Below are 13,371 nucleotides of genomic sequence, written 5' to 3' on the forward strand. Positions count from 1 at the left end.
GCTAGGAGGAATAAAGTTTATTTCCCCTTTCACGCAATAATTCAGATTAATGAAGCTGACGTGGATAGCTAACAGTTAACGAGATCATGGTTTTGAGTGCTGAAAAACGTGAATCCTTAGGGCTTGTTTAAATTAGAATATCCTTTGGGCTTATTCCGGAATTAGCTAATATCTATAACCAAACATATTATAAAAATACAATTTTAAATTATTATCTTTATCTCTTGTACCAACAACACCTTAAAAATGACACAAGTTATCAGAGAAAGAGAAAGTTGGGAAGAGAGGAAATGAAAAGAGGAAAACACCACCAACACTGCTCATACCAAATAAATACACATCCAATGCTAACATTAAAGATTAAACTGTACCAAACGAACAAAAAGAGAATGGTTCATACATTCCTCATACACAAAATCAAACAATTAGACTTGAAAAATTTGAACTCGTGAACTCAATTTTCTTCTTCTCTGGTTTGTGAGGGTGGTGGAATAACTTTTGCTTAGTTGGTTGGGTTGCTGCGGAAAGATCCCAAAGCTTTAACAGCTCCAGCTCTCAATACAAACTGATGGTAAATTGCTGCTATCAAAGCTCCCACAAATGGTCCAACCCAGAAAATCCACTGCAACATATCCCAAAAGTAATATATAAGGATTAAAAAACTTAACACTAATTGCTGGATATCAAAAGTATATCCTAAATAAGGAGTCTAAGTAGGCGTTCGGACATAAAAATTATGATTTTTGAAGGGAAAAAAAATAGTATTTGAAGTTATAGGTTGAAAAAATATTGCAATTTTGTGAGGGAAAATGGATTTTTTTTTAAACTTGATACTCGTCTTAAAAAATATTTTCAAAAATTAATTAAAATTTATAACTCATACAATATTTTGAAAATGGGTTTCAAAAAAAAAAAAAAATTATGACCAAACGGGTCCCAAGTTATGTGTTGATGGTACAAAAAATATTTACATAACCAGACCTCTTAAAAGGTAGTAATTGCAAATAACTCTATCTAATTGAGTTAATTGATAACATGAAATAAATGGTTATTATTACTATATGTTAAATTACACTGATAGTATGGAAAAAAAATCACTGTCATAACTTAAATACTTCCTAAATTAGTGAAAACTTACTTGGTCATCCCAGATTTTTTCCTTGTTGTAAATGACAGCAGCTCCAAAGCTCCTAGCAGGGTTAATACCAGTTCCAGTAATTGGAATAGTTGCCAAATGAACCATGAATACAGCAAATCCAATTGGCAGAGGAGCCAAAACCTTCATTTCCAAATAACAAAATACTCCATATTAGTACTAAAAACTCAAATCTATTTCCAACCTACTAGAACCAAAATCAGAACTCATTTACAACATCAACAACAACAAACTCGATGTAATTCCATAAGTGTAGTCTGAGGAAGGTTACCCAACCTTACCCTATCTTATGAGAATAGAAAGACTATTTACTTTCAATCTGAGAGAAAATTTTGAAAAATAATTATTTGGAATTTTTTAAATTTTTGAAAAATTTCGAAATTCGTCTTAAGTAAAAATTAGAAAATTCATGGTCAAACACCGATTTCGAAAAAAAGTGAAAGTTTTTTGAATTTTTTTATGGCCAAACGGGCACTAAATACACACAAACAAAGTATTTTCAAGATTTTGTACTTAAAATTCAAGATTTGTCTAGTAGTGAGAGGTGTACTTACAGGGACGTGAGAGTCACGTGCGCTTCTCTTAGGGTCAGTAGCAGAGAAAACAGTGTAAACAAGAACAAAAGTTCCAATAATCTCAGCACCTAAAGCTGTACCCTTGTTGTAACCAGGTTGTACAAAGTTAGCACCTCCACCTTCTAAGTTGTAGTAATGCTTCATAAAAGCCTTGACGAAACCAACACCACAAATAGCACCAAGTGATTGTGCAATTATGTATGCAACAGCTCTTATTAATGACACTTTCCTTGCCAAGAACAACCCTAATGTCACCGCTGGGTTAATATGACCACCTACAACAGAAAAGCAAAAACACATCCATTAGTTGTTTCTCTCCTCTTTACTAAATGCATAAGCCGAGCTAGGATTTCAATATTATGTGTTCTAATTTTAGACAGCAATTTTAAGAGCCACTAACCAGATTATAAATTTAACAATTATACATATTTAATGAATTTTTTAATGTAAATATATAATTTGTATATAAATTACTGGGTTCGGTGCGTATAAGCTTCTAGCTCCCCCCTTGCTTAAATGGGTGTATGTTGCCTTCAAGCTTCAAGATTTTTTTTGGCACTTAATGCATTTTTTTTAGAATTATCGTTAATTTCGTGCCTAAATACTGAATTCAGATGAATCGTTAAGATCAGGGGCGAAGCTGCATGTCTTAAAGGGGGTCAATTGACCAACCTTCGTCGAAAAATTATACTACGTTAAAAAAATTTTTTTAGAAGTATATAATATATATTGAATACCTTTTATTGGTATATTTTTTCAAGTTTGAACACCCGAAAATTATTAGCTTTGTCACTGATTAAGATATGTAACATCTCCCTTTGAATAGGAGGATCTAGTCATTTCTAGCACGTTCAAAGTTGGCCCGCACCAGAGGTAGATGTAGAGTTGTAATACCGGATTCAATTGAACTCAGTATTTCCAAATGTGAAACATAATTTTATGTGTAAAAATTTACTAAAATTGTAATAAATAATAGGTTTGAACCCATAATTTTAAAATTATAATGGGTTCATGGCAAAAATTCTTTAGGAATCAACCGATAGAGCTTAAATCCTGCATCCACCGCCCATACCATGTATGCATATACAGTAAAAATCTTTAACCATTTAAAGTCCATTCTGTTCACAATAAGGGTCCAATTTGCTTTTTTATTTTGGTTCAAAATAAATGTCCAGTTATGTAATCAAGAAAGAATTCAATTTGTTTTTACAAAATATAACCTATGTACATATCCCCTAAAAGCTTTTATTACTCCTCACATTAAATGTTTAATTAGGAGTAGTTTAGTCATAGTAGGTATTTTTGTATAGAATTTAATATTTTCTTAATGGGCGTACTAAAAGCAAATTGGACACTTATTGTGAACCGAAGAAAGTACATAATAAATCGCACCTGCTAAATATCAGTGACTCTAAATCCTGTATTCGCCTATGAACAACAATTCATAGGAAAAAGTTAGGTTATTGTGCTTACCAGAAATACCAGCAGTGCAGTAAACAAGAACGAAAATCATGCCACCAAAAGCCCATGCAATACCAAGAATACCGACACCATCACAATGGTCTGCAGCGTTCAACTTCTTGTGGCCAATGACAGTGGCAACAGTGACGTAAAGGAAGAGAAGAGTAGCAATAAACTCAGCAATAACAGCTCTATAAAAGGACCATTTGGTAAGTTCAGCCATGTCAAGAAGAGGAGCTGGTGGAGGGTCAACATAGTCTTTTCCATGTTGATGAGTTTGTCCTTCTTCAATTACGTCCTTTGACATGTTTTCTTTGATGAAAGTAAAAGTACTATTGTTTAGAAGTTTGCAGTGAAAGAGAGAAGAGTTTTGAGTTTTTGGTTTGCTGCTTTTTTTTGTGCTTTTGTCTGAGAAGAAGGTGATGGGTTTGTGTTAGGTTTTATGGATAAGGGAAGGGCATTTTAGGAAATACAAGTGAAGGAACAACGAAATATTCCTGTCAAGAAGATATCATTAATGTATATCATGCATGGTGATATTAGTTTAAATTATGGTGGTTTCTAATTATTGTTGTGTAGTTGAGTTTAGTGACGGACGCAGAATTTTCAAATCGTGGATGCTCAACTATTTTTAATCTGGAAATTGCTATTGAGACTAAGTGTTCACTTAATGTATTTATCTGGATACATTAACTTGATATAAAGGAAACTCAACCAGTGGCGGATCTACTCTATAGTGAGTGCTTGTGCATCCATTACTTTTAAAGCCAAATACTATTACTTGTATTGTATAAAAAAAACTACTCCATCCGTTTCATATTATATGATGTAGTTTGACTCGGCACGGAGTTTAAGAAAAAAGAATAAGACTTTTGAAACTTGTAGTCTTAAAAACCTAAGGGATAAAAAGTTTGTGGGGCCATGACATTTGTGTGGCTATAAAAGCTTTTCATTAAGGGTAAATGAGTAAAATGAAAGAGTTTAAAGTTGAATTATTTCCAAATTTAAAAATGTGTTATTTATTTTGGAACAGATTAAAAAGGAAAATACCTCATTTAATATAAAACGGAGAGAGTAGTAATTAGTCTAGGTGCGCTAGTTTGTGTTTACCTTAACTATTTCACATAATAGTTGTTATGCTTCCATTAGTGCAAATATCCAGTAAATCTACCACCAATCTTAGCCAGATGGAATAATATCACCTTGTATTATTTTACTTTGGATTTATATCTTAGTCTTTCGTAATTTTTACCTACTTTATTGACTATCCAATCTATCCTTAAGGGTCTAGTTATTTATTGTTATTGTTGTTCAATTCATTCTCAAGACTTTTGAATTTTACTGAGTATGTTATGTTCAATTGATTATTTTTTACTTGTTATCTTTACGTCGATTAAATACTCATAAGATCAATTTTAGATTATTCTAAAAAATTGCAATAGTTATATGGGTAGGAGATAGCCGATATCCAATAAAATTAGTCGGAAGTGTACACATGCTGTTTCGGACATCACCGGAGTGGAAATTGGGGTTTGGTGTGGTGGGTGGGGTGGGGTGGGGGAGATTGGGTGGGACAAGAGAGACAGCGAGGCCATGTGAGGGCTAATTATCTGTTGGTCTGTATTTAGTTGTTTTTGTGGGGACTTTTGTTTTCTTGCCCATTTCAGCCTGGCAGCCGAAAAGCCAGCCCTATGGCTAACACATCCTCTTTCTAACGGTAACATATTTTTTTCCAATTAAAACAGAAAAAAGAAAGAATAAATTTTTTTGTTGAAACTTGGAACTTTTTTTATTGGAAATTGTGTTGAAAAATAATTTTAAAAGTTAAAATTGTGTTTGGACTTGCATTTTACTTGGAAAAAAAGTTAAAATTTTGGAAGAAAAAAAATTCATTTAAAAACTGATTTGTCTTAGGAACTTGAAACCTTTTCTTCATAATTATTTTTTAAAAACTGATTAAATTCCATAAACAAATAGTTTTTTAATTTTTTTTTTGAAAAAACTAAAAAAATTATGTCCAAACTTGAGCTAAAATAGAAAATTCAAATACTACATGATAGTGTGTGATCTTTTTTCATCCTTATGATCAACTTTTTCTTTTTTCTTTTTCAAAGTAATTTAAATTTTGCGCATCCCTTTACTTATTTTGTCTTTTTTTTCTTTTTCAGTTGAGAAACGTTATTTTGTTTATCGGTCGAGTACTTTTTATTTTTATTAGTTGTACAAACCATTGTATGGACATAGCAAATTTTCTGTCCTTATCTAGAATTCAATGCTGTAGCATATGGAATATTATTTGACTGTAGTAACCCAAAAAGGAAAATATTTATTAATTTATTCCTTTGTATTGGCTATCTTTTGATCAATCATCATTATTATAATTGAAAAAACTCACCATATTGGAAGAGCTGTATATGTAGTTTTTATATTTATATATAATATATAATAATATTAATTTGTTGAATGCACAATTAACTAAGCAATGACAAATTCAGTCAGTCAACTTTTGGTAAAAAAAAAAGAAACTTTATCGTAAATTGAAAACAAATAATTTCTTGTGTGGCTCGATAACTGTATTTTGTTTATAATTTTGGGTTCAGTTTGGTTATATGTTCTGTTAGTTAGGGTTAAGCCAAGTACCGTTAGACATTCTTTGGATGCTGCAAATTCTGAACTTTTCTTTTTCTTTTTCTTTTTGTCCTTTCCTTATAAAAAATAAGTTAGGTATTGGTCCTTCTTTTTTAAAGGTAATTAAAAAAGGTCCATCATCAATAGACTTATAAAAAAGAAGCATGTGAAACACAGCTGGCTTTTAGTTTTCGCCAACCCCACAAATCTCTATTTCCTTATCTTTTGTCACACCAAACTTTTTTTTATGGAAGATTATATTGTATAGCTGTTCTCAAAATATATATATATGTATATTATGTATGTTATATATGAAAATTATATAAATTTTTATATATTTTTTTGGTTATCGAATATAAATAGTTTTTGATACGGGTTAAATGCGATAATAACCCAACTTTTTTGCCAAACGTTGCAGGCGGGGAAGGCGCATTATGACAACATTTTGTGTCTCTTAAATTTGATTTTCAAAGATAATTTGTTGCTTATTAATGATTTTTTGGAAGCTTAATATACTTAATGCTAAAATTAATTAACAATAATTTGGAGCCACAGATTCATGATAGAATGCGTAGATGAAGTATCACACCTATGATTTGAATCTATGACCTAAAAATCCCTCTACTAATACACTATAATCTTTTCTCATGTTGAGGTGATTCAACCAAAAAAAAATTATTTTGTTGCTATTTACAGTATGCAATATTCCAATGTTAGAGTAGTCAGTTGAACTCCCTTGAAAAATAGATTGATTAACTACATATATTGGGTTCGAGTCGTGATAAATCTTGTTACGAAGCCTTTTTTTGTTACTAAATCTTAAGCGGCACGAATCCGAATTAGCTAAATATCAGCCACCAAATAAAAATAAAAACAAAAAAACCAAGATTTTGCTTATGTTTTGCCCTTATCATAAAATTGAATGTTGTGGAGCCATACAAAATGCTGCTAGACGTATCCAGGGAGTTGGTTTAAAGACTGTACAAAACCAGTGAGAGACAGACACGTGTACAATGACGTTGAAGAAAGCTGCTGCTACTACTATACTTGCTAAACGCTACGAGAGGGTTCTTTCTTTTAAACTGTTGGAGAAGAAAACAGAGTGGAAATTTGGGAAGTTTTTTTTTTTTTTGTTTTCTGGAATTAGATATTCAATGCAAGCAGTTTGTGGCCGTGAGGGAATTGACGACTGACACTGCCCCAAGCTAGCCTTAAATGTTCTCCTGTTGTAAACCACCATTTGCCATAAAAAGAAAACGACACGACGTTATTTGGTTCATTTGATGTTCCTATCAGCTTGTTTTCGTATCTTGATTATTAATATTAGCAGGACATTTTGACGTGTAAAGTACTTTGCGTTTATGTAGGGTTCACAGAAAGATCGCATCCCAAGCAGTGTAATATAGATAATCTTTTTTAATACAAATATAAGTGATTTCTTTCATGACTCGAACAATGACATATATAGGTTACGCAAAGATAATTTTACCATTGCTCCAACCCATGATTATTAGGACTTGTTTGGACATAAATTCTTCCAAAATATATTTGAATTTTTCTTGGCAAATATATGTTTGACCATAAATTTTTCTATATTTTGGCAAATCCCCAAAACTTTGGGCCCAAAATATCACTATTATATTTTTTAAAAATTACCCCAAACTTTTGTATTTTATAAAAGAGCCCACCATTTATTATTTGTAACAATGCTGCTTCATCTTCTCGGTCATCTGATAGTGTAAAAATAATAATTTTGTACCAAATTTATTTATGTTCAGGACGATGATTTGCAATAATATAATGAATGTTATTGATAAAGGTACTGTTGTGTATTTGTGAAAGTTTTTTTTGCAATTAAAATAATATTATTAATCACCGGTAATTTGTACAAACAAAGGCAACCTACCAGGTTACACTTCTCATGACTATCCTATGACACCAACAACCTTATCTACTAAAAACATCAAAATTCCTACAAAAAAATAAATAAACTCAAACAACTTCCTGTTACCCCTAACTCTAATGCATATAGAGGTTTTCAGATCATGCATCATTGTTTCCATGTTTGTAGCTCTATTTTGAAAAACTCGAGTATTCGTTTCGTTCCAAATGTCATACACTACAACAGCAAAGCAGGCTTTAAGTAAAGTTCCTTGAGAGGTCCTCCTTCTTGCTTTCCGTTGAACCCATCGCCACTCTGATTCCAATGGCATAATGTTTCTTTGCCATTTCAGCCATCTCAATATATTTTGCCAGAAAGTTCTTTAAAAACTGCACTCACAGAATAAGTGTAGAAAAGTTTCAGGATAGGACTTGCACATAACACAATCACCATCAAGCCTCATGCCCCAATTAAGTAGGACCCTTAGTTCTCAATTTTCCCTATAAAGCCAACCATAATATAAAGACTTGTTTAAGACATGCAGCATTGTGACAAACAAGATTCTTCCAAGGGACATTATCAACCTCTCCTCTGAGTGCACTATAAGCAACTTTAATGTGAAATTTCCTTTTCTGATAAGTTGAGGACATGCTTTTAGTGTTTTTCAGGTTTTTCTCATGTTCAATATTTTTCACCATTCAAGAAGCTTGTTTTGGTACCTCCATAGTAAATAGGTTCTGCTTCTTTATATAATATGTATGTATCCAGGTAATCCATAACATGTCTTTGTTCTGACTCAGAGCTTATAGAAGTTTACACACAACAGTTTGATTTCATATTTCCTAATTAAGAACATTAAGCCCCCTACTCCTCTTGGTAAACAGACCTTCTCCCATGCGACTAGGGTCTTCTTGGATATGGTAGCCTGACTTGTCCAAAAATAGTTTCTACAAGTTGCTTCAATTAATTTGATAACCTTTTGTGAAAGCAGAAATAACAATATGCTTGGATGCCAAATAATACAGCTCTAATCAACTGCAATCTCCCATCATATGACAACCCTTTGTCCATCCATTAAGTAATTTTGGCTGTTATCTTATCTACCAAGGGTTTACACTGGCGATTGTCAGTCTCTTTGTTGACAAAGGGACTCCAAGATGCTTAAAGGCAGCTCCCCAAGTTCATATCCCAACAAATTCAGTATGCTTTCTTTGGTACATATTACCCTCCCCAGACCCCACTTGTGGGATTATACTGGGTCATTGTTGTTTTTGTTGTTTTCTTTGGTACCCACATCTACTCCACCAAAGTAAACCTGGCTCTTGCTTAGATTAGCTTTCAGTCCCCAAGCCTCCGAAAATAAGGCAAACCTATCTTTTAGAAGCTGCACAAATTTAGTATCGTCTCGAGCAAACATTAGCAAATCATCTGTGAAGCAAAGATGTAATCCCTAGTTTTTGGCATCTAGGGTGAAAATTAAACTCAGGTTCATCTTTTAAAGTTCCCAAACACCTATTCAAATATTCTGATGGGTTTATAGTACCTTAACTTTATGTTTTGATTATCTAACAAACTTGCTGTCAAAGAACCAGATAAGGAACCTGATACACTTGGTACACAACTCAATCAATGGACTCAAGGTAATGTGAGTTGCTATGACTTCAGGAGATAAAGAATCAACACAGGGACATGATCCCCTTGGGTTCCCCTGATAGCAGTACGAAGTCAACTATCTACAGCTGGAAAGTAACTGCCTGCACTGTACACTCAAACAGTGCAGCACAGTACATCAGTCATTTCTCATTGAGCAACCAAGTGATTACATCATTCAAATGATGTCATCCATGTTGTGTTAACAATAAACATTACAACAAAACGTCACTTGAACACTTAGAAAATTCACTCAAACATTCAAGCATCTGACAATCAAGTATTCAATTCTCAAGTGCATCAAGAACAATGTACAACACTACTACAGATCAGTTCCTATAGCAAGTCTCTTTTATGTCCTTAGTTGAGTTGTAACTTTGTAATTGCTCTTCATTGTAATTCCTACATTGCTTATCTATAAGCTTTATTTAGGAATCCCTTGTAAATCATAAATCTTCAGTGTTTGTGTCGTGACTAGAGTTAGTCATGAATTGAAGTCTTTGTAATAGGTGTATTGCAAAGTGGCTTGTAATATGTGTATTACAAGTTAGGGAGAGATTAAGAGTTTAATTCCTAGATTGCATAGGTTGTAATTTAAAGATTGCTCATAGCCAGTGTAGGTAGTGATTTTTTATCCCTTTAAGCAGGAATTTTTCTCTTCCTCAAAGTTCCCTATTTCATTTACTTACTATTGAATTAGTATTTGTGGAAACCTATATAGGACCTGGTCTCTATATAGTTTGGTGGACTCATATATTCTATCAATTGGTATCAAAGCGAGTTCTTTCTATCATGTTAACACCTAGAAAGGATCCCCATGGCTGCTCCACCAAACTTTGAAAAGGGTCAGTCTACTTATAGACCACCCAGATTCAATGGACAATACTATGGGTGGTGGAAGACAAGAATGCATTACTTTATCATGGCAGAAGATTCCGAGTTGTGGGATGTTATTTGTGATGGTCCTTATGTCCCAACAAAGAAGGTAGGAGACCCTCTTGTGACGATGCCAAAGATCAGAAAGAATACAACGATGCATATAGGAAAACTGTGGAGAAAAACTTTCGTGCCAAGAAAATTTTGGTATGTGGCATAAGACCTGATGAATACAACATGATCTTATCCTGTCAATCGCTAAGGAGATATGGGAAGCTTTAGAAACAGCACACGATGGAACCACTCAAGTAAAACAATCTAAGATTGACATGCTCACCACTGAGTATGAGGTCTTCAGAATGAAGGAAGATGAATCCATTCAAGACATGCACACACGATTCACTTCCATCATAAATGAGTTACACTCGCTTGGTGAAATCATTCCTAGGAGCATGCTCGTGAGGAAAATTCTCAGTGTTTTGCCAAGTTCATGGGAGAGTAAAGTGAATGCCATTACTGAAGCAAAGGATTTGCAGGCGCTAACCATAGATGAGCTAGTTGGAAATTTGAAAACCTACGAAATGAAGAAGAAGACGGATAGTGAAAGAAGAGAACCAAAGAAGAAAAATAATCTGGTACTTAAGGCTGAAAGTAATGACTCAAGTGAGAAGGACAGTGACATGGCTTAATTGACCAGAAGATTTCAAAAAATGGCTTGAAGAAATGAAGGTATACCAAAGAGAGGCAGTCCTAGCAGGCCAAAAAATTATGACCTCTGTCATAAGTGTGGAAAGCCAGGGCATTTAATCAAAGATTGCCCTCCCCTGAAGCAAGAACATTTCAAGCACAACTCTGATAAAGCAACCAAGAGGAACCCGGTTCCTGACAGACGCTTCAAAAGAAAGAACGTCGCTGACAATGTTGTGAAGCAAGCTCTTGCAGCATGGGGAGATTCCTCCAGTGAGTCTGAAGAAGAAAATGATGCAGGTGATAGTTCTATGATGGCAGTTGAAAGTGAAGCCAACAAATATGATTTAATATTTGCTTTGATGGCTCAGTCAGACAATGATGAAAATGATGACAATGATGAGGTAAATTTCAGGGATGTTCAGAGAAATCTGAAACCCTACTCTCCTATGAAACTCATGTCATTGGCAAATATGTTAATTGATGCCTATCATAGTCTTGCAGATGATAAGGATGCCTTAACCAAAGAGTTAGGAGATGCTGAACAAACTAGAGATGACTTGGTAGTTTGTGTGGTTGATTTGAAAGAAACCATAGGTAATCTGGAAAATGAAAAGGAGGTTCTAACTGAGAAAATTGTTAGTGTAGAACATGAAAGATACGATTTGATGGTAGTAGTTGTTGACTTAAAAGAAACCATCGAAAATTTCAGTAAAGAAAATAATGACTTAGTGGAGAAAGTTGATGCCTTAAAGCAAGAAAGAGATGACCTCTTAATTGTGATTATAGACTTGAAGGAAATAATAGAGGAACTCAAAGCAGAATGTAGGCCTGGAAAGTCTGAGAAAGGAAAAGAAGTTGCTAGTGAAGCACATATTAAGCTTGAAAATGAGTTAAATGCTGTAAAAACTAGTTTATGTGCTGAACTTGAGAAAAATAGACAACTTCAAGCAGAATTGGAAAGAGTAAAAAATGATCTTGAGAAGTCTCTTAAGTGGACCTGGTCCTCGGATGCTATTACTGCCATATACGTTAACAATGATGGAAACAAGCAGGGAATAGGGTTTCAAAGGGAGAGAACTCCTTATAACCCTCATAGCAAGTATGTTACTGTACCTGATAATTGGTTGAGTACCCACTGTGGGAACAATGAACATTTCAAAGAAAATTGCCAAGTCAGGGTTCAGTCTCTTAAGAAAAATAAAGTTTTTGCTGAAAGAGGACCATGTGCCACCCATAAAAAGCGCATGTTACCTGCATGGACTAGAAGAGCACTTAATCATCCTCTTGTTTATTACAAGGGACTTAAACTTGCTTGGGTTCCTAAATCTAACCCCTGATTTCCTTGTGCAGGGAACAATGAAAGGAAGCAGTCAACAGTGGTTCATGGATAGCGGATGCTCTAAGCACATGACTGGGAATACCATGGATTTTCTTTCACTAAAAGCCTTACAAGGAGGGAGTGTATCCTTTGGTAATGGAAAAAAGGGGTACATTCTTGGAGTTGGAAAGATTGGGAAATCACTCACTCACTCAATTGAGAATGTGTACTATGTCAATGGTCTTAAGTACAATCTTTTAAGTGTTTCTTAAATATGTGATAATGGAAACAAGATAGAGTTCTTGTCAAAGATATGCACAGTTACAAATCTAGTAACTGGTGAAGTGGTACTTGTGGCCAAAAGATATAAGAATATATGCGTTGCTGATTTTGAGTCCCTACAAAGTGGTGATCTGAGTTGCTTAAAAGCAGTTGATGATGATGCTGAATTATGGGCATGTAAGCTTCTCTCTACTGAATAAGCTGGTTCAAATGGACCTGGTTCGTGGTCTGCCCAAGTCAAAGTTCAAAGAGCACCAGGTTTGTGATGCCTGCGCTAGAGGGAAGCATGTGAAATCCTCATTCAAGCCAAAAAAAGTGCCAGCACCTCAAAACCACTTGATCTCCTTCATATGGATCTGTGTGGTCCTATGAGAGTGCAAAGCAGGGGAGAAAAAAGATATATTTTTATGATAGTGGATGACTATTCTAGATTCACTTGGACTCTGTTCCTTAGAACAAAAGATGAGATCTTTGAAGTTTCTGTAGCCTTTGTGAAGAAAATTCAAGTGAAGATGGAATCAAAAACTAGCTTGCATTAGATTAGATCATAGAACAGAATTTGACAGTGCTAAGTTTGATGAATTCTGCAATGAGAATGGCATTACCCATAACTTCTCAGCCTCTAGAACTCCAAAACAAAATGGAGTTGTGGAAAGGAAGAACAGAACCCTTGAAGAAATGGCAAGAACAATGCTGATTGATAGTGGGATTGTTAAGAACTTCTGGGCTAAAGCTGTCAACACTGTCTGCTACTTGGTGAACATGTGCATGATCAGGTCTCTCTTGAACAAAACTCCCTATGAGTTGCTGAATGGAAGGAAGACCAAGCTGACTCACTTAAGAACATTTAGGT

At 34.3% G+C, this 13,371-nt stretch overlaps 2 protein-coding genes across 2 annotated transcripts; one reads left to right on the forward strand and one right to left on the reverse strand.

Moving 5' to 3' along the window:
* Positions 1-291: 291 nt before the first annotated feature.
* Positions 292-3,680, reverse strand: LOC104248967 (aquaporin PIP2-7-like). Its single transcript, XM_009805325.2, has 4 exons — positions 3,205-3,680; positions 1,711-2,006; positions 1,139-1,279; positions 292-622 (listed from the first exon to the last, which is right to left on the reverse strand). Exons 1-4 carry the CDS (start codon positions 3,497-3,499, stop codon positions 503-505), a joined length of 852 nt encoding a protein of 283 aa, XP_009803627.1. The 5' UTR covers positions 3,500-3,680; the 3' UTR covers positions 292-502.
* A 7,271-nt stretch (positions 3,681-10,951) lies between these two features.
* On the forward strand, positions 10,952-12,255 carry LOC138883987 (uncharacterized). The gene is made up of 2 exons (XM_070164718.1): positions 10,952-10,957; positions 11,059-12,255. The coding sequence occupies exons 1-2, from the start codon at positions 10,952-10,954 to the stop codon at positions 12,253-12,255; spliced, it is 1,203 nt and encodes a 400-aa protein (XP_070020819.1).
* The last annotated feature ends 1,116 nt before the right edge of the window (positions 12,256-13,371 follow it).

The sequence above is a fragment of the Nicotiana sylvestris genome, chromosome 12 (genome assembly GCF_000393655.2).
Source record: "Nicotiana sylvestris chromosome 12, ASM39365v2, whole genome shotgun sequence".
Lineage (NCBI taxonomy): Eukaryota > Viridiplantae > Streptophyta > Magnoliopsida > Solanales > Solanaceae > Nicotiana > Nicotiana sylvestris.

Excerpts from the sequence above, each read along its gene's own strand:
- LOC104248967 (XM_009805325.2), bottom strand. The coding sequence starts at position 3,499 with ATGTCAAAGGACGTAATTGAAGAAGGACAAACTCATCAACATGGAAAA. Across the intron at positions 1,280-1,710 it reads CACGTGACTCTCACGTCCCT|GTTTTGGCTCCTCTGCCAAT; the intron begins GTAAGTACACCT and ends TTGGAAATGAAG. Across the intron at positions 623-1,138 it reads AAAAAATCTGGGATGACCAA|TGGATTTTCTGGGTTGGACC; the intron begins GTAAGTTTTCAC and ends GATATGTTGCAG.